Source organism: Gobius niger, assembly GCF_951799975.1.
Source record: "Gobius niger genome assembly, chromosome: 9".
NCBI lineage: Eukaryota > Metazoa > Chordata > Actinopteri > Gobiiformes > Gobiidae > Gobius > Gobius niger.
Window position 1 is genome coordinate 23,281,993 of NC_136860.1, and position 27,306 is coordinate 23,309,298.

Consider the following 27,306-nt stretch of genomic DNA (forward strand, 5'->3'; position numbering starts at 1 on the left):
TTAGCTCTATTTGAGTCTGTGCGAACCAAAAAACTTTAATCGATGAAGTAGTTGTCGACTATTTCAATAATTGATTAGCTATCTCAGCCCTTCAGTCCAGCTTCTCCTACAAGGGCGCTACACTGTGGAACTCTCCCCCTACTGGACTGAAACTACAGGCTAATCTTTAGCTCAAACAGTGGCTAAAATCAGGCCAGAGTTGTTCCCATGTGTAACATGTGCCTTGTCTCATTATGTTGAATAATGTGTTTATCTATAACCTAAAAGCCCTCTAAGGACAGGTGTTGAAAATTAGCTCATTTGCTATGACACTTGCAAATGCATCTGGGGTTTGTCCAATGTTATTGCTATGTGAATGAATGAATGACCAGTTTGCATGGTGGTGGGCCGATTTTCTTCATCGTTAAAAGACGAAGGGCCAGACCCTCCAATTGTGGGCTGAAGTAAAGCATCACTTTCTACAAATGCCAGCGTTGTACATCGTATATGGCCTAAATGGGTGTTGAACTCTGATTTGTGTAATAATGTTCATCACAATCATGGCCTAAGGTTCTATAATGGAGGGCCGGTTTTGGCTCCCAGGCCTGACGTCCTCTACCCCTGCTGCATATCCTGTTTTTTTTTTAATCTCCACTGATTGAACATTACTCAAGCTGAGAAATCGTCGCAGTATGATGCCATGTCTCTAGTATTAACGATGATAGATCCATATAGTATAATACAGTATTTATTTTTTATCTTTTACTGAAATGCAGTGAGCGATTACCATGCGCGCCATGATGATGAATGGACCTGTAAGCAGTATTTAACGTGTTCATGTGTGTGGAAAGGTGAGGATATTTGCCTGTCTCTGCGCCTCATCACGGAGCTCCCAGTTCCCAGGCTCTGCGGTGACGTCACGGTTGCCAGGCGACACAGCGAGCAAAACAGATCCCCGCTCTGATTGGCACGTGCTGCGCTCGCTGTGCCTCGGCTGAAGGAAACGCGCAGAGATTTGAGAGATGCGCCTATTGCGTTTGTGATAGATTGGGCGGTTTTGGGACGTACGGAGGATTGAGGCTGTTGTCAAGGGCAAGAGCAGATGGAAATACAGTATTCAAGTGACGGAGCAGAGGAGAAGTGTTATCAAATGCAAGTTTAACTCTTTCTGCGGCAGCACAGGCTGAAAGGATGAAGAGGGAACAGCCTCTTGGGTCTAATTTATATCTAATCGAAACGCCAGTGCTGTTACCACATAACTGCATACACCTTTGCATTTAGAAGATTTATCTGTCATATTTTTAGATGTCTCTGTGGTTTTTGGCATTTGAACTGAATATGAAATAAATATAGTGCATAAGATAATACAAGTTGTATTTTACTGTCCATTTCTTCCACCTCTGCAGTCTAGCATTTCTATTTTAGCTTTGCTTATAAAACACGAGGAATGGAGTCGTTTTCAATCCATAGCTGTCATCGGAGAAAGCTGCAGCCCGGGTGAATCTGACCTGCCAGCATCACACATTTGCATTGCTTTGCATTTCAGATTCACGAGCCTGCACATTAGAAACAGCTGATCCTTATATACACCTATCATAACCAAATTGTGATTCTTTTATGTCAGTAAATCAACCAGCAAATCGGTATGTGCGGTATTTGTTTTTGATGGTGGATATTTTTGCATGCGTAGCCCCACTGCAGCATTTTTCCTTCTCCACCCTGTTATACATGTTACAATGGCTGCAAATGTAAATGGTAGTTGTCATTGCTCTAACCTGCCTTTTCCCCCTCTTCATCTGCAGGTGATTCTTGCGGCTGAGCTACACTGCGCTGTCTCATGTGGAGCCATGACAAGTAGCTAGCGGCCGATACGCACACTCAACCTGACATCTTCTCTCTGCTGCTGAGTGGGAGGCTGGAGTACCAATTCACACCTACCAAAACTCAATAAAATGATTGTGACAGACCGCACTTGAAAAACCACGCTATTCCCCCATCATCATCATCATCATCGAGTGCTTTTGATGAGGCTGCTAAGACGCGGACAAACATGACTTCCCAAATCCTGTTTCACCCATCGATCCGAGGATAACCGCCAATCCCCTTGGTGTGGCCCGTGGGCTGACTGGCTCCTATCTGCTCCGGGATCTGTCTGTGACCCCAAAGCATCATGGGCGATAGGGGATGGGTGTGTCTGAGCCCAGCTGAGTTTAGCCAGCTGCAGCAGTACAGCGAATGTGAGTATTCATGTGTGTAACTCGCAGATAAGATTTGTTCTGTTCGTTTGTGTCAAGAAGAGATTACGTGTGAGACCCATAGACACGCGTTTGTGGGCAATGGCTGTCGCCTAAATGCTATTGTTTGACGAAACAAATGATGTGGCGGCGCACTCACATGAGGATGTTCCAAGGCATTATGCAAATTCACTTCTCTCAACACATTCAGTAGATTTGCTTTGTTTTTTTGTATAAACATTGTAAATTATTATTTCCAGTTCTTGACATTCACACTTACCTAGTTAGGATGGATGTGCTTAACCTATCCATCTATCTAATAAGTGTGTTATACATCCAGTTTTGTTGGTATTAGAAACATAATCATGGTTTAATGAGAATTGTTAGATTCCCTATCCAGACGTTAAGAGGTTAACCTTTAACCTCTTGCTTTACGAATCATACCCACAAGGATTACCTCTAACTTAAATGGACTATACAGAGTTTAAAAATGTTAAAACTAAGTATTTTCCTCCCCCTACATGTTCCAGCCATGCCCTGATGTGTAGAATGAGCTCAGACCTGTTCACCACAACTGCCTCTAAAATCCTGCACTGTCACTCAAAAAGGTGTTAATTCGGGTCCGAAGTGCCGTCATGCACGAGCTTAATATAGAAGGTGCAGTTACGCATAAGACCTGAGGTGGCAGTAGTGAGTATAAAATGACAAACTTGCATCTAACCCAGGAGTGCCCAAAGTGGGGCCCGCGAGCCAAATGTGGCCCGCCGAAACAATTCTGTGACCTACTTTTGCACTGTGTGTGGTTAAAACTCTCTTCCATTCATTCTCAATGGTAAATATGGATGCAGTACACTTTTTGACCACCAGCGTCAAATTGGGGGCACTGTTTCACTCCTTTTGGAAACACTGTTGTGGTGTCTTGGTATTTATTAATCACAGAGTGTTGTAGCATCAACTTTCAGTTTTCTTTTATTACAAAGGTTGTTAACATCAACAACAGTATATGTTAAAAATTGACTTATAAAAGAATTGATGCTGAACTGACACTTTCAGAATAATCTAATGTGGCATTTTCTTTGATTTCTTTATTTGCATAGATAGAATCAAATGCAAATGTAATTTGCAGTTATATGTGTTTCGTGCTTGACATCGCCGTGTTTGGCCCGCGACTCACAGGCACTTTTTCATTTTGGCCCCTATGAGACAAAAAGTTTGGGCACCCCTGATTAAAGGGGTTACCTTTAACTGTCCCGTGAGCAAGTTATTGTCAACTTGTATCATATTCCAACATTTTATTACTGGATAATGAAGCACATTCAATCTGTTCAGTGAAGCTGTAATGTAAGCTCAACATTACAGACACAACATCTAACAGAACAGAATTACAAAAAATTATTGACAATTTACAAAAATTCTCCATCAAAAAAGTGTGCGCTCGTGCAGGTTAAAGCTGAATGCTCCTCAGTGTTGTTCGAGTCCAAGCCCCTGGCAATTTGCTGAATGTCTCTCCCAGCTTTTCATCCTGCTTTCCTGTCCAATAAAGCCTGCAGGGGTAAACTAAAAAGAGCGTACACTGCAGTATAAGCTGTTTTGAAATGGTGTATTGGGGGAGTGACCATAAACGAAATAATGCATACATCAACAATTGTCTTGACTTTACTGGAAATGTCTTTTAATTAAATACACATAATGAACAAATTGATAACTGTATTTGTAAAAGGATTAGCGTCCAGCCTTTAACTTTAACTAATATGACCCGTTTCTCCATGAGGCACTCTTCTCTTTTTTAACACCAATTGTTTGTCAAAGGGGAATATGCCATCCCTCATACAATCCACTCCGTGCAGCAGTGGTATGAGCCTTTTATGAGCAGCTGAAAATCCAACCTCTTTATTTTAATCATGTTAGGTGTCACTCTTTGACAGCAAGGTCGTTAGCCAGACAGGAAGGTTTATAACACTTTTCACCCCGCGCAGCCTGTGCATGAAGTGCATTCAGGTTAATCTCTAGCTCGTTTCAGTTGCTCGGATATTACATGGTCTAGACACAACAGGCTTAAAGGTAATGATGGTCAGGCAGATGAAGATGCAAATGCACAACATGAAGAATGAGCTCCAATAGCATTCCTACTTGATGTTAAGTATGGTAATTATCTGAAGCAGCTCGTTTTGTATCCGTTTTATGTAACTATGCTACATTTCTATTTATCTTAAGCCAGCACAACAACATTCTTGACTTTTTTTTTTAGCTTATAATGGGAATGTGAGTCAAATTAGTGAAAAATCTGTTATTATATGACACAATATGGAGCATTTATAGATCTATTCAGAAGTAAATATTAAAAATGCTATAAATTCTGATTATGTTTAGACAATCAGCCGGAAAACTGACAGAAAACTCACAACATGATGATGTTTATCCCTCTGAAGCAAAGTGCACCACATTTTGTAATCAGTTATTAACTTTAACCACTAAAACAATAGCACATGAGGTTTTCTGTTTCCACTTCAATTCAAATGATCCGTCCGATTCTAGAGGAGGAAATAAACTACGATGTTTAACTACATTGAACTAATTCATTCAGGTTTTTATTGAGCTTGAGAAATGCTGAATTATATCGATATTGCAACAATAGTTAACACAGTGTCCATATCAGAAGAAACCAATAAACAGCTCAACAACATGATAGAAAATGTTCAGTTTCAGCACGGTTTAGTGTTGCTTTTTCTTATGTCGTGTTGACTTTGAGACAGCCTGACATGAAAACAAATGTACATTTTCATTTTGATTTCAATTAAATCAGACAACACAATATTTTCTCATTTCGTGCCGCCTTATTAATCTGTGAACAGCTTTTATACAGGCTCTGGTTGGTTGTTTGCTGTTTGAATTCTCAGCTACAACCCACAGCAGCGCTTTGTATTTGCAGCGCTCTGACAGCACATCGTCCTGCCTCTAAAATACTGTGTTTTCATAATCTTTAATCACATCTTTCTCTTTGCTAACCTGATATCCTGCGCGCCATTCTTTTTGTCCTGTTGTCATGAATATCTAATAGAGCACTAAAATTGGATGCCCTCAGAAGATACACAGCACTAAAAATAATAATGAAGTAAAATGTCAGCTGAAGTTGATTGTGAGAAATGGTTGCATGATAGTTGCGCTTCAGTTTATATGCACCGTTATCACTGTGTCCATTTGGGAGAAGATGGAGGAGAAGGCTCATAAAACCCTCAGTCAAAAATGTGTATAGTGAGGCTTTATGGATATGGATGGTATTTTTTACGGCATCGGTGGCTCCTGTATTCTTCTGGATGATGTTCGAGTCCCGGTTGGTGGGAGTTGCTATTTTCCCAATTGACTATATGGTATTTTAGCGCGAAATACTATGTAAAAGGAAAGTCCACAAATTTAACCTCTTAACCCCCGCCTCAACCAAATGCGTTCAGATTTACCCAAACGTTAAGGGCCAGTGTAACACCTCATTTGAAAGCTAAGACGTACAAAACTAATTTTAACGGATATTTTCCCCTCCCGTTGTTGTCACTTTTATCTTTTTCATTGCCTTTTTGTTGCGTTTTCATCAATTTTTTCCCCACACACTTTTTGTCCCTTTTCTGTTGCTGTTTTTTTGGCTTTTCCATTGCGTTTTCGTCACACATTTTCGTCACTTTTCGGTCACTCTTTTGTTGCTTTTTTGTTGTGTTTTTGTCACGTTTTTGGTCATGTTTTTGTCACTCTTTTGTAGGGCTGCAATATTTATTTATTTATTATATTGATTATTCTAGCGATTATTTTTTATGATTGATCGCTTGGCTGTGAATGGTTTAGGAAAATTGTATATCTTCAATTTTTTATCATAAGTGGCGCCGCTTGAGGACATGTCGATGGAGTAAACTTAAAGTAAATGTTTGTTGGAGGCTCTTGCTGCTAATCCTGCTTGTGATTGGACGAGACATAGACAGATATTTATGAAATTTCCAATGTACAAAACACTACAGACCCGAACTATAGAAACAAAGTAGGCTTTCATCAAAAATACTAAATTTTCATGTCATTTTTGCTCTATTTGAGTCTGTGTGAACCGGAAAACAATTATTACTACAGTAGTATTCGATTATTTCAATAATCCATTAGCCGTCAATTAATCAATTAGTTGTTTCAGCCTTTTGTCGCTCATTTTCATCCTTGTTTCTATCTCATTTTTGTTGCTATTTTGACACTTTTTTCAAGAGGCTTTTAGATTTGGGTATTGTTGAACTTGTTATTTCATCATAACAGCTATAGGAATTGTACTTGCACCCCTTCTCCATGACAGGCACCATAAATTTTGTGATTGTGTATTGTCTCATCATCATTGGATTATACTTTGAATGGCACACACTGAGATCCTTGTGCTTCCTCTGCAGACTCCACAAAGAAGCTGAAAGATGTCTTGGAGGAGTTCCATGGCGATGGCGTCCTCTCCAAATACAACCCAGAGCAAGTAAGTCACTGTCAGGCGCCTCATCTCCCTTTGTTTGTCTCGACTCAATTGTGAACGTGATAATTCCCTGCGTCAGATCTTCGCGGCTGCGGCGGTCGGTTCAGTTCGTCTGATTCACTTGTAATATCCATCGCTTAGGTGCTTAGTCACTGGCTCCATTTTTAGATGAAAAGCCAAGCGCGGTCACACCCTCAGCATCCAACCATGACGTCAGCAAATGAGCTCTGAGCAGTAGACGATGACTGCTGCAGACACGTTTTACTGCCATCTCAACTTTTTTCTTGTGGCCTATTTTTATAAAGTCAGTCGGCGCTGCGTCGATTTGACTGTCTGACTCATTATCCAGCCAGAGCACGATACATTTGAGGCTATAGGGTGTGAACAGTGTCGCCCGGACAAGCTGGGTGCTACATGATCCTTTGTCTATCGCTAATCTGGCTGTTGCCTTGTGCTATTTTGCTCTATGACACAACCAAATAAAATAATAATAAATTGTAAATAAATTACATTATAAATGCATAATTTTTCCACTGGTTATTTATTTATGTATATATTGTACTGTATAGTGTAGGGGAAATGACTCCTCAAAAATGTACCTTAAACACTTTGGTAATAATATTTTGACCAGACTTTTTTATGCTTATGATAAACAAATGTACGTGGCTAATATGGTTCATAAAATAGGAGCTTAAGAGTAAAACCCAAACAACTAAACAGCTTAAACAAATTCTATTTAAAGCCACGCCGCGTAGAATTACACCCAAAAAAAAAGCACATACAAGCATTTATTGTATGACAGATATTTTCATATGTTCTTTTGCTGTGGGCCGCTCACCTCTCCTTTGACATGACTGTAACTTTACAGGGAGTGGGTACGTCTCCAGCTCGTCTCCATGGAGATGTGACAAAAGTCAGCAGAATTTGATGATCGAAATTGGTTATAGGTCCTCATCCAAATCCATTCTTTGATTACCCACTGCAGTAATAACATTTTCTGCGTTGAGCCGGTCATTAGGAGTATGTTTTGTGCTGATAACAACAATCCAATATGTTACGTAGTGTGGCTTTAACGCAAAATAGTTTACAGTTTATTTCTGTGAAGTCCAAACTCCAATCAGAGCTGTGACTGCGACTGACGGTAGCTCTGTCAAATAAAAGGCAGCTGGCAATATATGAGTCATAGATTTAATCACGGTTTGAATAAAAACCCTTAGACTGAATTATAAATAAAATAAAATGTGGCCTTCTGTGTATGTATATGACCCGCAATGACATACTTGTGTTCTAGACCTGCAACCAAATGATCAATCAATCAATCATTATTTATAAAGCCCTTTACAACACTGACCAAAGTGCTTTACAGTAAAAACAGACAGAATGAGAATAAAAACAATTATGTGAACAACGATAAAATAAAATAAAATAAAAGCATAAAATAGATCAAATGTCACCACATTACTGAGAATTAAAAGCCAGTCGAGATAACTTCCAGCAGGCGCTGGTTTGTGGGCCTTATCACCCTGTTAGAGTTGCGGACAGTCAGAAGGTCTGACCGATAAGCAGGGGCAAGGCCACGGAGGGCTTTAAAATTTATTATATATAATTATTTATTTATTTATTTATTTTTCATTAAATGAATCCACATTGTCATTGTATCTGAATAACGCCTCAGTAGGGCTGCAAGATTTGTCTCAATTGAATTCAAATTGTAAATTCAATTTCCAGCCAATCACAAAGGCTGCAGTTATTTAGGTAATATAAATTTAAACACCTGGTCGCCTCCCGCGGGAGGTGTTCCAGGCATGTCCTAGTGGGACAAGGCCTCGTGGAAGACCCAGGACACGCTGGTGGGACTATGTCTCCGAGCTGGCCTGGTGTCGCCTCGGGGTCCCCCCAGAACAGCTGGAGGAGGTGTGTGTGGATCGGGAAGTTTGGGCATCTCTGCTGAGACTGCTGCCCCCGCGACCCGGCCCCGGATAAAGCGGAAGAAAATGGATGGATGGATGGATGGATAAATTTAAACAACAAATTATCCTTTCAGTTTCTGTTATGTTGTATAATGAATAAAGCCTAATATCACTAATAATAGCTTACACTTATATTGAGCTTTACAAGCCTGTGTTGACAAGCTAAAAGCAAAACACTGTAGTCATTAGCCACAGGGTTTGACGGACCTGATGACGCCAATCTGCGCCAATCTGCTCCGACCATCACCAAACTCCCACTCACATAATATTCATGCACGGGTGGTAGTTAAAGTGTCTTTCCCAAAGATGACAATCTACACCTGCAGGAGCTTTGATTTGAACCGCCAACCTTTCGACTCCATCATCTGCGCCACTGGCACGACTAACAAACACATGATTCTCCAGTGTATGTGATTCTTGTAATGTTTCTGTTTTCAGATATGAGCTTAAGATGATCCTTGTGAACCAAACATTGCTTATATAAAAAAGGATACATTTCAAAACCTAACCACGACTCTTGGAAAACTCACAAGTGGATATGGATATATTAGATATAGCCCTAATGGCCAGAGGCTGCTCTCTTGAGTATTTCTGATGACATGACTAACAAGCCGGCTTGTACCACGGCGCCACTGGGCCTCTCTGTGCAGTGTGTCTGGGACTGTCACCTGGCGCCGCTCTCGCACGGCGGCCCTCGGCTCCCATTTGTCAACGTAAAAAATTAAGTGCCTCTGTAGTCCATTGTCCCAGATGTAGGGTGTAGTGGAATCTATTTACTGGACCGGTGGCGCACGAGGACCTCCCTCCCCCTTGCCGTATACGAGTACATTTATACGGGTTTATTTCCGCCGGAGGGTGAGAGCCGTCTGAGGAGTTTGAATGAGCGACGAAAAGAGCAAACAATGGCTAACACTTGGAGCTGTCAGCTGAATTTTTGCCACTGAGGCTAACAAACAATGATTTTTAGTGAGCAATAAAACCCGCCAATCGCGTCTCTATTTGAATCTCTGTTAAAGGCTAGATGAGTTAATTACTATATAAAAGACAGCTTCAGTAATAGTGCTCCATAAGTATATTAGCGCCAAGCTAAATGTACCCTTTACAAGTCCATCCCAAATTGTGTATTAAGAAGCTGACCATGGGATATTGCTTGTGTGGTTTTGTATTCCTTTACTTAGGTCGAAAGGAGTGTTATGTCAAAAAGAGGTGAAACTAAATGCGATTACAGTTTCACACTATCATCTATAGGTACAGAGTGTTGCATGATTTAAACAGTGTAAACTGACCTAACTATGGCCCCATGTTTGTGCTATAAAAACAGAAAAGTCAGTCGAAATTAAAGAATAAATGAAGCATGTAAATTGCGGGCTGCCCTCGGGGGTTGTTGACAGACTGGCACAATTCAGTGTAGGTTTGCTGAGGGGAACATAATGTTGGTCCGTTTAAATGCTTTCCTAAGGGACTGACTTTTCCACAAATGCATCTGGGTGTACTTATGTGTCAAAGCGGAGCGTTCACTGTTTTCTGTGACAACGACCAGTTTATTCAGGCCTGAGTGCACAGGAGCAGAGTGAGCTTCATGATTCAATTTAAAGCCTTGTGATTTATTTTGCCAAAAAAGGAAAGGCTTTAGTTGGTTGGAGTTGGGATATGTCAGTTGGCTGAGAGGATCCCGTCATGCTCTGTTCTGTGCCTCTTAGACTGTGCTCAGTAATCAGCACATCGCAACTTATTATGGCCTTCTTTCAAAGATCAGCATATTTTCATCTAATGTTAAGACACACTAGTACGAGAGAAAATGTGCAAATAATAGTTCTAATGTGGGCACATGACATAAAAAAAAACAAAGCTTTTTGAAATATCTTCATAGAAGCCAAAATGATCAGCGTATCCTACTTCACTCACATACGTCATCTACAATGGCACTCACTGTTTCCTTCCTTCCTCTTCACTTTCTTAACTGTAAAACAGAAGCAAGATGTTCTGAACCAAGTAAGCCCGAGCCCCCGGCTCTGCATGCTGTGTGGTGTCTGTCAGTCAGCGGAGCGCATGCACATCCTGTTACCCACGCAACATACGCTCGCATCACCATTACAGATGGGCCGCCCCCGGAGGGGCAGGGGTCAGCGGTCAGGGGTTGCTCAAAGGACTAACCTCAGAGCTTTTACAGTGTTTGACTGAGAGTTTACTAAAATGTCATTAACTTCTCTGTCACTGAATCTTGAATGTCAACTACTTTCTTTTGCCATAATCATCTGCTACAGAGAGATGTTTTACATGGAGTAGATTTTTTTGTTTTTCTGTGACCTGCCTTGACATTTGGCTGAGTCAATAATATCTTTTGGAAACTGTTTTTATATAATTGCTTAATTCCATATTTTATAATTAAGTTGTTTTGGATCATGCAAAATGTAGACCTGTAAAGGTCATCCTGCAGAACACTCTAAAATGGCGGCATGTTTTATTTATTCTCTTTATTAATTTGTCATAAGTACAATAACCTTTTGTAACCTCTTTCTTCTTCTTTCTCCCTGTGCTCTGTGCTTAGCCCATTGACTATGAAGGCTTCCAGCTCTTCATGGCCACCTACCTGGAGAACGATCTCCCCGAGGAGCTGTGTCAGCACCTCTTCACCTCATTCAAGAGTAAGTCTGGAGGCTGCTCCCCGGACCAGTCCAGAGCAGGAACCAGCTTACTTGGTAAGTTCTGCTTCTTGAAACTGCTCTAAAACTTTGCTTAAATACGTTATTTAGTGCGTCACTTTCACTTCATATTTTCTTTTTATTAATTAAAGGTTCAATGTGTATAAACTAAAACAATAAGTGCAGGATTGTTGCCAAGACCAAAGTCCATGCTCCAGGACCTACTATGCATCCATATACATTATTAAAAGGCTGAAAACTCTAGTTTATTTTGTGAAACACAGTTGCGTAGATCAATTCACTTCTTTCAAATATATTTATTCATCAAATGTTTAATTCAGTCAAAGGTAAAAGCAACTTTACACAGAAGTGAATACTTAATTGAAACACTCCACTGTCACCATTGTATTTTACTCAACAATTGCCTCTATAAGATTTTGTGTGGGTTTTGGCAGCGGGTATATTGCGTGTGTCTGCTCGTCCATACTGAGCAGCTGAGGAGACAGATGGACCATTGAATTTGAAATCTATTTGTGTGATATAATGCTTGTCGAAGTAAGAGGAAAGAGCAGAGAGGCTAAGTGAGAGGCAGCAGGACACTTTGGACAGCAAACGTGGTGCTGAGATTTCCGCTGTGAGTCCGTTTCGGCGGAGTCCACATTTTTTTATTCGCTGCCTGTCACCCACGTCACTACTCCTGCTGCTTCATGGTCAATCAACGATAATGTGGATTTAAAGCTGCATTTTATAAGCAATGCAGAGATTATATACTATGTCCATGTGATACAAATACAGAGCAGATTAAATGCATGTCAACTTTTTTTTTAAACTGCATTTGTTCCACAACTCTGCATGACGTATTGTGCACATGTACAATTTCTTAGGTTGTAAGTATTTTTACTTTATGTGCACATTGTAGTTGCATACAGAATACACAGACAACACTGCACTCTGGTGGTTACTCTATCAAAACAACGCACTTGTGATCAGATCATTTTTTTCCCCTCACCAACAATTGTCGCCCACTGCTCTTGTAGTTATAGTCTGAACTATAACTATTTCTGCCCATATCTGAGAATAGACTATGGTCAACTCTCAGATATTGAATAATCTTCATTTCTATATCTTTCTTTGAGCTGTTGTTCATTTATTGCATCTTCTATGACTTCCTTTCCCCATATCCAAACACTGGCAGAAACCCGCTCCATTGACGCAGGCATCTCTATACAGACTGAAGTGGCCTGTGCTCCCATTACAGGTATCAGAGGTGGTGAGGTCATCTAAATCATGGGAACAAGAGTCCTGCTGGCTTCAATCTGCTGCCCCCATATTGTGATGCTGCTTTTGTGATTTCTGTGTGAATTTGTTTTGCCCGTGGAGACCCTTGACTATATCGTATTACAAACATTTGCTTTAATTAATTATTTCAATGCTTTTTTAATCTCTTTGTATTTTGACTGCTTTGTGAAAGTGCAGTGTTATGCGTATTTATTTAACAAGTGTATTTTCCCTTCATCGTGAAGTGGGTTCAAAAAGTATTCTTTCTTCCATATTTCTTCCCTTCCCATTATGTTGAAGGCATTGGATTTTATTTTTGCCTTGAAGCAACTAGGAAAGAAACTTCTCATCAGATATTTTTGCTTTAGGAAATCAGTTTATATAAGTTTAGTATCAAACTGCTCAAATTGGTATGATATAAAAGAAGTGTGAAAACTTCCTGAACCCTCTTTATACATATTTATTTTTTAATCATTATCTAACTGTTTTCTCTTGTTGCGTTTCCAACAAGGCATGAACGGGAAGAGTATCCTGTCGGCCATGGGACGTCACACTCCCGAGCACAGTGTAATGAGCACGGCAGGTTCGGGGGCCACCACGTCTCCATGTTCGTCCCGCTCTTCGTCACAGCGGTCCGGGAAAGGGGGCCAGACGCCCGGGGGGCAGCACAGATCGCCCTGCACCAAAGTGAAATCCATCGAGGGCAACAATAACAACGCCCTGACGCCCAACGCAGGCCCCCCCAGGTCACCAGTGTCCCCCAAACTCTCCCCAGGTACAGTCTCTGAGTGCTTTGATCATATTTCTGTCGTCTGTGGCAAAAACCGAGGAAAGTTGATTCAGACTTTGAAGCACTTCCAGGGCAGTGCAGGGCCCATCTGCGTAAAGTGTGCATGTTTTCCCCGTGTTTTCCTTTGATTGCTCTGTTTTCCCCTATCACTAAAACCACCGGGCCCGGACTCACATGTAAAGGAAATTTTAAATCTCACTGGAACTTTTTTGGTGAAATAAAGACTATATAAATAAATACATATTAAATAAACCTTCTTCTGTATTGTCCAGGATGTACTGTATTTTCAGGACTATAAGTCACACTTTTTTTTCATAGCTTGGCTGGGGGTGCGACTTATACTCAAGTGCGACTTACAGTAGATAATCAAAATATATAATTCCGCAATGTTTGTTATTTTCACACTGACAGCTGCTAGAGGGCGCTCTTGGCTTGTGTACCAGTATCTGCTACTCCTGTACCACTGAACATTTAAGAAACGGTAATCGAGCAGCAGAAAAAAGTTTAGAATGAGCGAGAAACTTGTGAGGGAAAAAAAGTTTCAAAAGCTTTCTGAAGCAGGCTAAAAGCTAGATGGCCACAGAGGAACGAGTTTGCAAATGGGTGCTTGAACAACGTGCTGCCGGGAGAGGCTTGTCAATGATGCAGTTACTATAAGTCGGTCCGGAGTATAAGACGCACCAGCCTGAATAGGCGTATTGTATGCTAACGTAACACATTGATGGTTAGCTATATGAAGCATAAACAACGAACTAAATAGGTGTCTGGTATGTTAGCGTCACATAAACAGATAACTATAGCATAAAGAACATGCCAAACTCTCAATCTCACTCCAAATCACTAAATCCATTGAAATCTTCATCCTCTGTGTCACTTCTGAACAATCGCCTTGGCAACTACATGAGCACCGAGGTGTAACTGCACCGTTGACAAGCCTCTTCCTGGAGCATGTTGTTTAAGCTCTCATTTGCGAACTTGTCCCTCTAGCTGTGGCCATCTAGCTTTTAGTCCGTGATTAGCTTTTTTTGTTTTCTTCATTGCAGTAAGAGAAACCTCTGCTTTTTGCCAGTCCCTCACAAGTTTCTCGCTCAATCCAAACTTTCTTTTTGCTGCTCGATTAGCCCGCAGTGCCCTCAGCGGCATGTGAAATTCTATATTTGAATTTTAAAAAAAAATCACATATTAGTTGCTCCGGAGTATAAGTCGCACACCCAGCCAAATTATGAAAAAAGTGCAATTTATAATTTTGCATTTTGTTTTGGCTGGTGCGACCTATACTCCGTAGCGACTTATAATCCGAAAAATACTATACTTTAGAGGCTTAATTCTAATTTATATACCCAAAATGTAGACATGGTGAGACAGTATTTATCAAAAAGTCTTATACTTGCTTGGGTACTACAACAGTTAGAGACGGCTCTCTGATCATCTTGTTCTTTCTCCACATCAAGGCGGTGGAAAATGTTGTGTGCACCTTTCTCTTTTTACAGCGATGACTCATTTCTTCTAGGTGCTGCTAATCCGGCGATGTCTATTCACACGGGTTTTGGCCCTCACATGATGCCATATTGTTTGGGTCAGCGGGCTGTGCTATCACCTCCTCGTTCTGTACTGTACACTGTGTTTTGTCCCTCTGTTCTCCACGGCTCTGCTTTGTCCACAGCCGTACCCACATCAGACCTGTTGTTTCATATTGTGATGGATTAGCTCCTCGCAGTAAAGCGCTTTGTCATGTGAATCCACACAGAGCGGAGTCACTCGGAGAAACATTTGTCGTTGCGGAGGAGCCCGTCACCACAGAAGCTGTCCCCCCTGCCGTCGCCCCAGGTGGTCTTTCTCAAGGACATCGTCTGCTACCTCTCGCTGCTGGAGAGAGGCACCCCGGAGGACAAGCTGGAGTGTGAGTGACAGACCGAGGTGGGCGGGACGGGTCAGCTCACAGAGGGGGAGCGTGAAGAAGGAGCAGCTGTAGTTAGCACCCTGCCAATACTGACTAATACAAATAAGATGACACTGGAAAATGATTTGTTTCTCGCGATTTAGCTTTATTAGATAATGTGGTGCACAGAATGTATGTATCTTTGTTCATGAAACTTAACCTCTCACCCCCACTTGAACCAAGCGCATCTTCTTCAATTCGGCTTTACCCAAATCTTAAAGCTTATAGGCCAGTGTAACATAACTATTTTTTTGTCACGTTGTCAACGCATTGTCACACGTTTTTAATGCTTTCGTCTTTTTTTTTTTATCCTTTGGTTTTTTGCCGGTTTTCTTAGTTTCTCTTAGTTTTTCTTAGTTCTTAGTTGTTGTGTATTTTTGCTTTTTCATCACTTTTTTGATGCTTTTTTGTCATGTTTACATTGGTTTTTCATTGGTCACATTTTTTTTGTGCACATTTTTAGTCGCTCTTTTGTGGCTTTTATTTAGCTTTTTCATCACTCTTTAGTCATTCAAGAAGCTTTTAGATTTGGGTAAAACCAACCCGGAGAAAATGTGCTCGGTTCAAGTGATGATTAAGGGGTTAAGTTAGTCTTAAATTGTACTAAACATAACCTTGATAGTCCACTCCACATATCAATTTTTCTGGCTGTAATCTACACATTTTTTCCTATTCTCATGTGTGGGATTGGAATGAGGACTCCCTGCAGTGATTGTATTACGTACATATTACTTTCACTTAGTTTAGGTTTGACTTAAGTGTAATCATTTTATATGTTTATTTTATGTTAATATATAATTGTGTTCCTAATTTGAGTTTTTTTTGAGCCATTATGATTTTAGCTTGTTGAAGCCAAAAATCTGCCCTTGTTGGACCAAAACATTTCTCATAGCTGTTTTACTTAAATTTAGTGAAGACATTTCTAAATCCATCCTGGAATAACCTTGATTGCTCAACTTGAATCGTAATTGAGCTCTTAAAGGCACATGTACAAACTTTTTCCACCAACATTTAAAAGTGACATTGAAATTTGGTTGCCAGACAGAGAGAGATTCATTTACAGTAAATCCACTGCATTCATCTTTGTTTTATCATCATCTGTACGTCACAAAAGAGTAATAATATCACAGCTCCTTCTTCACTAAACGCTTCCCAGGGGGCTTGAACATGCGGCTGTCACACTCCCACAGTCACATGGGGCAGGTCAGTGACATGCTTAAGCGCCGCTCTGCCCAATTGACTTGCGCCCGTTTCTATATCGGCTCTTTCCGACAAGGCTAATCTCATTTAACCGGTCCCACAAGAAGCATACTTTACTTCCTTAACCCCGTGGCTATCTGGAGACAGGCTAAGAGCCAGGCTAAAGCTGCTAATGATGTGACAGCAGTATCTGAGTCATCATGGGGACCTCTGTTCTCTCGTTTCCCTCTAGTCATGTTCCGGCTGTACGACACGGACGGCAATGGAGTCCTGGACAGTTCTGTGAGTGTCTCCTATCTCTCCCGGTTTGTGTCTGCCTCGTCACTCATTACCACAAGGAATAGTCTCTGCTGGCCTTTTGCCCCGTGAGTTACTTTACAAAATAAAAATGTCAGGGAGCTACTTGTTCTTTGGTAACTCTGAGACTGCGAAGTACACTCGGGACAGTTCGTCACCATGATGGTATTTATCATCATTAGTGCCTCCAGTGCATCTAAAATCTTTCATATATTACTGGATATTACTGTAAACGCTGTCTTGTAGGTGTAATGCTCTTCTTAACGAAACATGGCACTCCTTAAAAAGAGTGTCTCATACTCTCAATGAGCCGTCCCTGTAGCAATAAAGATGGAGAAAAAATAATTATGTCCATACAAATAAAGGAAAAACATATTTTTCTAATGATGGAGACAATATTGACCCTAATGTTTATGTTCAGCGTAACGTAATCATTTGGTGCACAAAGAGGAAATGCATCTATAAATGGGACTTTTTGCCAGGATATTATCATTAAACTATCATCAAACTCCTTTACAAAGAGAAAAGCTTTTGTAAAGTGGTGGCGTGATACTGGTAACTGGGTGTTGGAGGCCCTATTAATTGTCCATTTGTGTTCCATTGTAACACAAAGTAGTCATCTGGTCTAAGTTCTGTGCAGAATAGTACGTTTTAATGTAACACAATGTAACACTACTTCAATGTGTATTTCCCCGTTTTTCTAGGAGTTGGATCGCATCATTAATCAGATGGTACATGTGGCGGAGTATCTGGAGTGGGATTCAACAGAACTGAGACCAGTGAGTGCTCTAATACCACGCAATAAAGCTACAGCTAGTTTTCAATCGAGCTTGAATAAATCCTTGTGAAGATTTATGTTGTCCCTGTCCCTACGTAGGTTTCCACTGGGTGCTCCGGTTTCCCCCATCACTAAAAACATGTACAATAAGCCCGAACGAGTCAGTGTGCTTGAGTGTGTCTGAGAGTGCAAGTGTGGAATTGTGGAAAGAAATGAGGCTATGGCTACTAGCCTGTGTGGCGTGTTTACATGCATGAGTTCCATGTGTGTTCATTGACATGCACTGTCCCAACCAAACAAAATGATGATTCAGTTTAAAATCTATGACAAAGGCACAGTTATTCAAAATCCCTGCGTCCTAGAAGGCAGAATGTTTTCTTTAGAACTAAGTTCATATTCTTTACTACACAACTTAATATGAATTACATATCATACAGTATATATTTTTTATATTATAAACATATGTATACCTTCATGACTTTCTAATTACTTGTTTACTTGATATTTACTCAACGTAGAGGCTACAATTTTGTTTTGCAAACAAGTAGAGGCTTTCAGTAGTTTGGATTATATACTGCATTGTTTATAGCTGCTGGAAAGACATATATATATTTTGTATTTTGAGTGCTGGCCTCCCTCCTGAAATAGACAAAAAAGGTGTTGAGTTTATACTGTCAGAAACTCCTTTAAAACTAGCCCAGTCTGTTTTAAATTAGTTGTCTGTGTTGGGCTGATGGATCATGACTTCAGTCTTTTGAAGGATAGTATTTTTAAGGAGCGTGTGTTTCTCTTAATGCAGATTTTGAAGGAGATGATGGAGGAGATTGACTTTGATCGTGATGGGACAGTCACGTTGGAGGAGTGGATCCGTGGAGGCCTCACCACTATCCCTTTACTGGTCCTGCTGGGCATGGACACGGTAAGACTGTGCCTTTGCAAAAAAGAGGTCTCCAGTTTTTTAGTCTGGTCGCTTTATACACTGAATGTCTGATATTTCCTGTTTTAGAATAGGATTCAGACTATACAACGAACTATACACCAAAATATGTTTTTTTTTTTTTGTCCTTTGTGTACCTAGGATGTACAGGAAGATGGGCAGCATGTTTGGCGTCTGAAGCACTTCAACAAACCGGCGTACTGTAACTACTGCCATACCATGCTGCTAGGAGTCCGCAAGCAGGGCCTGTGCTGCTCCTGTAAGTCACTGCTCCTCTGAGATAGAACTTTTAGAATATGTGCATATGACAGGTTTTCATGTTTTCCTTATTACTTTGATGAGACACTGTATGTCTGTATTAATCATAGAGGCAGCTTTATGAATGCTAGTTGGGGGGACAAAGTAAATTTTTTTATGCTCTGAAGCATACAGTAAAACACTTAACATACATAGAAAGAGGGAAAGTTTTTACAAGGCTAGAACGAGAACTCGCTCATGGCTCATTGGTACAGTATGGTTGCACAGAACAGTTCTATTCTATCTCTTCTTATGTCACATCCTTCATCCATGTCATATGGTAGTAAAATAATAATTTGTAATTTAGGAAATTATCAGAACAAGTTCTATAAAGCTGGAGGAGCAGAACCTCATAGTGTTTTAAGTCTTCTCAATATACAGGCTTACTCAAACATGTATAAGTGAAACAAACAAGAACCCGTAGGTTTTTGAAGGAATGAAGGAATCACATTTTTACATGTTACCTGAAAATGTGCACTTATATTTGCACTACGTGGTTATTCACTTTATTATAATTCCTACTTTGTGAATATACCGTCTCCGACAGAGGCAAATAAAACCTATTCTGATTGTGAAAACATCGAGTCGATCCTTTAACATCTTCTTTTAACATTGCCAGTGAGTTTCCGTGGTTGTCTGAGCCGAGCACGCTCAAAGTTTGTTATTTAATGAAAAATCCTTTAGAAAAATCAATACTAAGCATTACCGAGTCATTATGTGTAATTATGCAAGTGATTTATTGTTCCACATTGATGAGGAAGTATTGAATGGGCTGATTTATTTCAAAGGGCTGTTTAAGGCCATTACCTCTAAAAGAAAACTTTACAAGTTTTAGTTGCAGACAAACTCTCATTATGTAAACAAACCAGGCTCTGACACAGATTTCCGTCCTGGAGAATAATGTTGATTGCAGTGCAATTATACAGAATTATGCTGAAGTCCTTCTGACTAACATTCTGTTGTATTGCCCTCCTCAGTATGCAAATACACAGTACATGAACGCTGTGTGTCCAAAGACATTGCTGCCTGCATCAGCACCTACGCCAAGTCACGTCGACACACCAACGTGAGTGTTATTATTTATTTATTTCATTTATTTGATAGGGACCAGTGTAACACACAGAAACATGAATTCATTCATCGTTACACAATGGTAGTGCATTTGAACGCAATCTAAAAATGATTACACATTTGGTCTCTTTTTAAAACACGCTTTAGTTAATTTTTAAAAGCCTTGGAGACAGCTCAGGAGACACACGACATTCCACCGTTTAGAGCACTTTCACATAGCCGTTATTACTACAAAATGAGAAATTACTCATCCAATCGGACACAAATATGATCATAATGACCATTCTTGAAACTATTTCCCTGTCTTTCATCAGGCTATGCAGCATGTGTGGATGGAGGGCAATTCTCCTACAAAGTGTGACCGCTGCCACAGAAGCATCAAGTGTTACCAGGGTCTGACGGGACTGCACTGTGTTTGGTGTCAGATCAGTGTGAGTAACTTTTTGGCAATGCCCAACATTGTCCCAATGAAAGGGTAGTGAATACAGAGCAGTGTGTTAGCTCAGCAATTTGTCGGGAAACCTGTTCAGTGTCACTTCATTCTCTTTTTCCTATATGCAGTGCCTTTTACATCCACCAGATGGCACTGCTGTCTTATATTTGTCCATATTATATAATGATTATAGTTACTATCTTAAAGGTTTCCCTGGAAGTTAGTTATTGTGAAACATATAGATAAAACCAGTGAATACATGTATAGATATTTCAAATGTCTACATTCACTTCATATATAGATAATCAATGACCTCATAAGTGCATCCCTGTTACTGTTGGATTGACTCAGTCTCACAGATGGATCCCACCCACAGTTCTTATGTTTCTCCTTGTAGCTCCATAATAAGTGTGCTTCAAATGTCAAGCCCGAATGTGACGGAGGGGCACTGAGAGACCACACGCTGTTGCCCTCATACATCTGCCCTGTCGTCTTGGTGAGAACCATCTCTCCCCTACAGCATGACCTGATCTTTACCATTGACGTCCAGGACGTCCAAGACGTCATCTATAAACGTGCAGTCAGTCCCACATTGATTTATTTTGCATGGACGGCTTCATAATCAACATTCTTGTTTGTTATGTTATCTCTTTGGGGGATATTGACTGTTTTTAGCCTTTTATGCATTGTAAAATATGGTCAGACATTCTGGCTTCAGCCTCAAGGGGTCAGTATAAGAACACATCATGGTGTGACAAGTAGGATTTGGACACCGGGTTGTTTTTTTCCCCAGATTTGATTTATGATAAAAAGAAAGCATTCTGGGGATCTTAAGATTAACCCCGTGCAAGAAAATGACCCGTGTGTGTGCATGTTGAGTATGCACAAATAGAAATCTTTTTTTTTTTTTTTTACTTAAATACGTATTCATATTATTCTACTTGCTGTTAACTAATGTTTGTTGTTTTAGGTGTCGGATACCTTTAAAAAGAGTCCCCTGCTGTATGTTTGTTTTTGCAAGTGAAGCCCCTCGGTTGAGATGCTTGTATGTTGCACCAGAGGAAGCTGTTAACAGGCCGGGGCGTATAAACAAAAGCCACCCACATTACTTTCCTTTATACAGAGCTGACACAGTGCAGAGCAGCTGGGTGAATACCTGATAAGTGATTATTACACGGATGAATGGAGCAGACACCGAGAGCCTTGGTTTCTCTCCGACTTATGGCTAGCACCTGTTTCAATTCCACACTTTGTATTGACACTATTTTGGGACTTTATGTTGGTCCGGAACAAACCCATAGACACACTTTTGTACATCTATTTTTAGCGTACCTGGCTATATTTTCCTGTTAGGGCTGAAGATGCGATTGCGGTTATATATGCAATTTATGTTTCACAATCTTCATTCATTAGCACATTTTTAAACCAGGAGAATTGACTCTGTGCATAACTTCAAATCATAACAACGCCAAGAAGTGACTTCCTGTTTCGATCCAGCACACCAAAATAAAAGCACCATGTTATTCATTAGTTCAGCAGTTCATTAGTTCAACGTTCTTTCTGCCTAACTATTAATAGACAAAACACTTAAAATGTGTGTTTAATTATATTCTTGTAATGTTGCAAGTACCGGAGACGAGCTGTGTGCATTTATTTTGGTGTACTGGATCGAAACAGGAAGTCACTTCTTGGGCGGCGTTGTTATGATTTGAAGTTATGCACAGAGTCAATTATCTTAGAGATTTTAGAGAACGTGATGTGAACAGTTAGAAAACTCCTCAACTCAAACAACCCAGTCCGGGTGATGGCTTTGAAAATCTCCACCTCACCAGAAATATGACCTGTTCAGCGTATACAATAATCTTAGCAAGTTTTAGATATGAAAAAAACTTGCAGAGAACTTTGCATTACCTAAATAAATGCAGAATTTGCGATTTGCTTATTGAGATTCATTCAAACACTTTTTTTTAACTTTTGTAAATCCAGGATCGTCAGTCTGTGGTAAAACGCGGTGAAGGGGACTCGCCGCCCAGCACCAGCCCAGAGGACACCAATCAGACGTTTAAATTCAGCCCCGGTGATGGACAGCCGCTGCAGGTATAAACTCTTCCTCATACCAACTATCCAGTGCACTTCCTGTGTTGGCCAGGAAGGAATTTACGTGATTTTTCTTTTGTTTGTTTGTTGCTCTTTTGCATTCAGATCACCCCACTCCCTGGTACTCACCCACTTCTGGTGCTGGTCAATCCAAAAAGTGGAGGAAGGCAAGGAGAAAGGTACTGTATGGACCAGCTACAGTCAAACTATTGTACAGTAATGCCATTTTATTCCTTTTTTATTTTATTTTATGGATGGATTAATATGGAGACACGGCTAGATGGTCCTGGGTTTGATTCCTACCTGGACGGGGCCTTTCTGTGTGGAGTGTGCATGTTCTCCCCGTGTCTGTGTAGGTTTCCTCCTGGTCCTACGGTTTCCCCATGCCACTAAAAACATATACAATAGGTTTATCCTCCAGCCAGGTGTTTCTGACCATTAGCCGGCCTACGCTGGCTGCTCACGGCTCCTACAGGTCGCCCCAGCGGTGTTGAGGATGGGTCGAATGCAGAGATTGAATACTTAAAATTCAAACTCTAATTGGTCAAAGCAATTGTTGTCTGCATCTGGGACACTATGTGCATCTTGTCATGTTGCAAATTAATTGTACAACATTGCGAGATAGTGTCACAAATACCAACTCAACCCCGACACCCGGCACATAATTAAAGATTTTCAGTTCGTACAATGTTTTAACCAATGGGGATTTTAAATGTAAATTATAACACTTGACTGACACTGCGTTGTCATGGATTTATCAGTCGTGAGCCAGCAGTTAATGGTGTTGTCTAAAGTTACACGGACCACATGTTGTCAAAATAATGATTTACTTAGCAACTGTCAACCTCTCACAAAGATATGCTTCGTTGTGGAGGCAATTTGAGTGAATTAGTCTCCTCGAGCTGTCATGTCAGGTGTCTGGACTTTTAAACACAGAGGCACACCACCTCAGGACGCCAGCAGGTCAGACAAACTGATTATGCAGGATTACATTAGCAAAACACTTTTTATATTGGCCCTTTAATACATCCCATGCCACAGAAGAGCACACCAGGCTTTGCCCCTATCTGCGTGCCCCTTCTGCTTCGGCTAAACACTGTAATTTAATGGGGACAGAGTCTATACAGGCTACATAGCAGTAAATACATGTCTTGACTGTGCAGCTCAACACTTAGCACACAGTGGAGACCAATCATACCCTGCTGCTCTGCCTCAGCCTGACACACTACCATAGCAACATGCTCTTTATTACCATTACAAAAGAAAATTACTGCGTATTAATAGACGGGACAAGAACAAAAAATCACTTTGGAATAGAAAGCAAGTGCCTATTGTGTTGCCAGTGAAGCTTCTCCATTCAGTCTTTATTTTTCTTCAACAATCTTCAACTCAAGTACTCAAATTCTCCATTGTTGCATGTACTGCATTGACTGTACATGTTGTATTCAAATGTGTTGCACTGCACGCTAACGCTTTATCAAAGACCTTTTCAGTGGTGATTATATTCTATCACAAAAAAAGGTGCTTGGAAATGGTTGGTGAGTTCAAGGCTACGGCAAAGCACTGAGTCACTGCGGTTCTTCACAGTTGGCAGCAGTGGAAGAGTAGTCAGAGAAAGTGTCTGTTCACTTTTCATACAGTATTATTACTACCTTCGGGCTTATCTGTGATTTGTATATTATGCTCAAGTGCCATTCTTGTATTATAAACAGTATGATCAGAGCATCTCATTTTCTAGGTTGCACTTTGCTTACAACACTGTTTCTATATTATAACCAAGGAAATACTCTTCATGTGTCCGGGTAATTGGCATACCGTCCTAGGGTTAAGGTGAAAAGTAGTCACAGTACCATTAAATAAATTAGGTCTGTGTCTGGTTTCCATGTAATCACCATATTTACCATGTTATTACACTTTTAGGTAACATACAAGTGCTAAAGATTTCTCTACATGTTAACTCATCTTATCCATGTCTATTGTCTATGTCTAGGGTCCTGAGGAAGTTCAGATACCTACTCAACCCCAGGCAGGTGTACACTCTGGATCAAGGCGGGCCAATGGTGGGGTAAGTCTACATATGTACGGAGAATATACTTGGATCCCTCATTTTGTAAGTGTACTTTATTTTACTTTAAATTAAGTCATAATAGTGTTGACTGGTTGAAAAAAGGAAATAAGAAAAAAAAAAAAAGCATTTAAAGGGAGAAAGACATGTAGGCGCCGTCAGATTGATTTATAGACTCATCAAAGGCAGAGGTCAGTGAAGGTATTGGAACACACTGTTACTGCTGTACTCACCATCTGACCTCTTGACACACACTTTGTCTCTCTTCAGCACAGCCTGTACTTGAAGTGAATTCTGCTGCCGTTACTGTGCATTCATGTGTAAAAACCGCTCAGTGCAGCACAATGGACAGAAACGCTGTCTTTACCTTGAAGGTGAAGCCCTGCCCCTTCACTCCTTATTTGTGTGTCTCAGTCACGATGAGCTGCTCTCCAGGGCCGCAAGTAGCAAAGAGACTGCAGTGACGCACGCAAGCCTTATGGGACTGAGCGGGACACAAATGTGACACAGACACTACTTCATGTACAGTATACAATATACGCCTACAGGGTAAACAGACAATAGGATTTTTTTTTTTTTATCACTAAAAAGAGTATGTTATGTAAAAACAATGCACCTGTCTTCTATCTATTATGTTGGCATTGAGTGGTTAGCACACCGCCTCACTGCAAATAGGGCACAATCCATCAAATCCACTTTTTATTAAGATAAGATAGGATAAGATAGCCTTTATTGATCTCACAATGGAGAAATTTACTTGTCACATACAGCTCTTAGAAACACTCAGGGTGTGCAAATAGGCAGAAAATGTGAGAAAATAAACATAATACGATTAAATAAAAGCGGTATCTTATGTACAATGACTACCATTGTACTTAAAATTGCAGAATCTTGTTGATGTTTACTCAATAGTTGTGATGTACAAGAGAATCTAGATACAACCTCAGAAGAACTGATCTGCTACAAAAACCCAAGGAGAGAACTCTTGCAAAGAGGAGGTGTATATCAGTCAAAGGAGTTGATCTATGGAAAGGTTTACCTCATCAACTTAAGGGCTTTAAATGTCATAGAAAGTATAGAACACTTGAATGAAGATCATTAGAAAAGAAGTTAATCGTGGATAACATCATTTTGATTCTTGAAGTTTAACTTTTGTGCTTATGTGTATCACTCGGAAGTATGTTGATCTGTCACACAGAGGGTTAACCTCAGTCTTATTTACTTTTTGAACTGTTGCCTGCTCCTTAGCAACAAGCAGCAAAGGCACCAACACATTTTATATGAGGTTTGCTTTGAGGGATCCAAGCTTTTAACTTGAATCATTTATTGTAAACAATTAGATTTTACAGCGAACCGTTACGATTACAATTTCAGATGTTAATGTTAAAAGATGATAAAAGCCAGTCCAGTGCAAGGACTGAGGCTGTATATTACTTCTTTTTATTGTTCGTTCATTCACTCTAATTCTCTGTAGTTTTAGGCCTCTTTCATATCCTCTGTCTATATTTAGAAGCCCAAATTAGAAACAGTAAGCTGGTTGTATTAGCATATGTCATCACTGCAGCACCTCAGCTCAGATAACGTATTACCCCGTAATCTGTGGTGTACATATGGAGTAGCCATGGTTACAGCTGTTTCTGCGGTGCGACTGTGACCTGTATGCATCTGTTTCATGGCCAACTGAGATGAAAGCTCCTGTCCACACCTTTGTCCCAACATGCATTTAAAGGTCCCTTTGAAGGGCACAGTCCCCACTCACTCCCATTTCAAGGGAAAGCAGAGGTGCAGCCAAAGAGTGCATTGATTAAACTTACTGTCTCTTTCAGTGCATCGATTTATCCTCCACATATTAACGTCTTGTCTAAAAGTGAATATCCACAGTATGTAAAGGTTTGTGCCTTCTTTCCCCCTTGTAGGCTTAATTTCTTTCATGATGTCCCTGACTTCCGGGTGCTAGCCTGCGGCGGTGATGGGACTGTGGGCTGGATCCTAGACTGCATTGGTAATGATGAGCTTGCTTTTACTATGTGATAGTAAATTACTTGACATAAAATGAAAATATATTTGCTGTAGATTTAAAGATGAACCAGAGTGAGTAAAATAGTCTTACTGTATTGTTTGGTAATGTTGCGTAAGTACTGTTTCCCATGACTTTAAGAGGAGATTTCGACACAAGGGCACTCTATTAGGACACACATAATAGGTCCTCTGTTTGTGTTGTTTTTTTAGACAAGGCCAACTTTGCCAGACACCCTCCCGTGGCCATCCTCCCTCTGGGCACAGGGAATGACTTGGCCCGCTGTTTACGCTGGGGAGGAGGTAAGAGCTAACCAAATGTTTTTTTTTTACCACAAAACAAATGCAAAACATTAACAGGATGTTAGTACAAGCTACACATTTGGATAATTGCTGCATAATTCCTGCATCATTGTGAATGTTACATAATGTTTTCTCATCAAAAACAGACGATGTTTAGTTACTCTGCTTGAGGAATCATTGATCTCCTTCGGGAGTGCTTTATTTTAACATTAGACACTTGAATCCAAGAAAGTCATTATTCCTTCATTGGAATATTTCTGATAATTTAAGCACCTAAACAGTGCAGTCCATCTCTCTTTTTGTTACCTTTACATTCCTAATGGCCAAGCAGCAAATTAATCATTTCAACATGCTTCATTCCCCACTGTCACTATCAGAGGGAAATTAACTCAAAATCTGAAGCATTCTCGCATATGGGCCAGTGTCTTAAAAAACTGTTTTCTATACATACATCATTTCAAGAATAACACAAATTGCTGAAGCAAATAGGTACACCA

General features: G+C 40.4%; 1 protein-coding gene across 4 annotated transcripts in view; it reads left to right on the forward strand.

Annotated features, from left to right (window-relative positions):
- The window catches only part of dgkg (diacylglycerol kinase, gamma), a 67,829-nt gene that overhangs the window by 10,202 nt on the left and 30,321 nt on the right, over positions 1 to 27,306 (forward strand). Inside the window, exons 2-20 of one of the 4 annotated variants that reach the window (XM_079563129.1) lie at positions 1,782 to 2,216; positions 6,623 to 6,699; positions 10,638 to 10,658; positions 11,215 to 11,365; positions 12,504 to 12,566; positions 13,098 to 13,361; positions 15,124 to 15,276; positions 16,748 to 16,797; positions 17,517 to 17,591; positions 18,390 to 18,509; positions 18,669 to 18,786; positions 19,802 to 19,890; positions 20,210 to 20,326; positions 20,726 to 20,824; positions 22,315 to 22,425; positions 22,531 to 22,604; positions 24,416 to 24,490; positions 26,407 to 26,492; positions 26,720 to 26,809. In XM_079563129.1, coding sequence (XP_079419255.1) covers positions 2,150 to 2,216; positions 6,623 to 6,699; positions 10,638 to 10,658; positions 11,215 to 11,365; positions 12,504 to 12,566; positions 13,098 to 13,361; positions 15,124 to 15,276; positions 16,748 to 16,797; positions 17,517 to 17,591; positions 18,390 to 18,509; positions 18,669 to 18,786; positions 19,802 to 19,890; positions 20,210 to 20,326; positions 20,726 to 20,824; positions 22,315 to 22,425; positions 22,531 to 22,604; positions 24,416 to 24,490; positions 26,407 to 26,492; positions 26,720 to 26,809 — 1,900 coding nt within the window. In that variant the 5' untranslated portion in view covers positions 1,782 to 2,149. The remainder of the gene's footprint in view (positions 1 to 1,781; positions 2,217 to 6,622; positions 6,700 to 10,637; positions 10,659 to 11,214; positions 11,366 to 12,503; positions 12,567 to 13,097; positions 13,362 to 15,123; positions 15,277 to 16,747; positions 16,798 to 17,516; positions 17,592 to 18,389; positions 18,510 to 18,668; positions 18,787 to 19,801; positions 19,891 to 20,209; positions 20,327 to 20,725; positions 20,825 to 22,314; positions 22,426 to 22,530; positions 22,605 to 24,415; positions 24,491 to 26,406; positions 26,493 to 26,719; positions 26,810 to 27,306) is intronic. The other 3 variants (XM_079563130.1, XM_079563131.1, XM_079563132.1) reach the window with 3 other exon arrangements.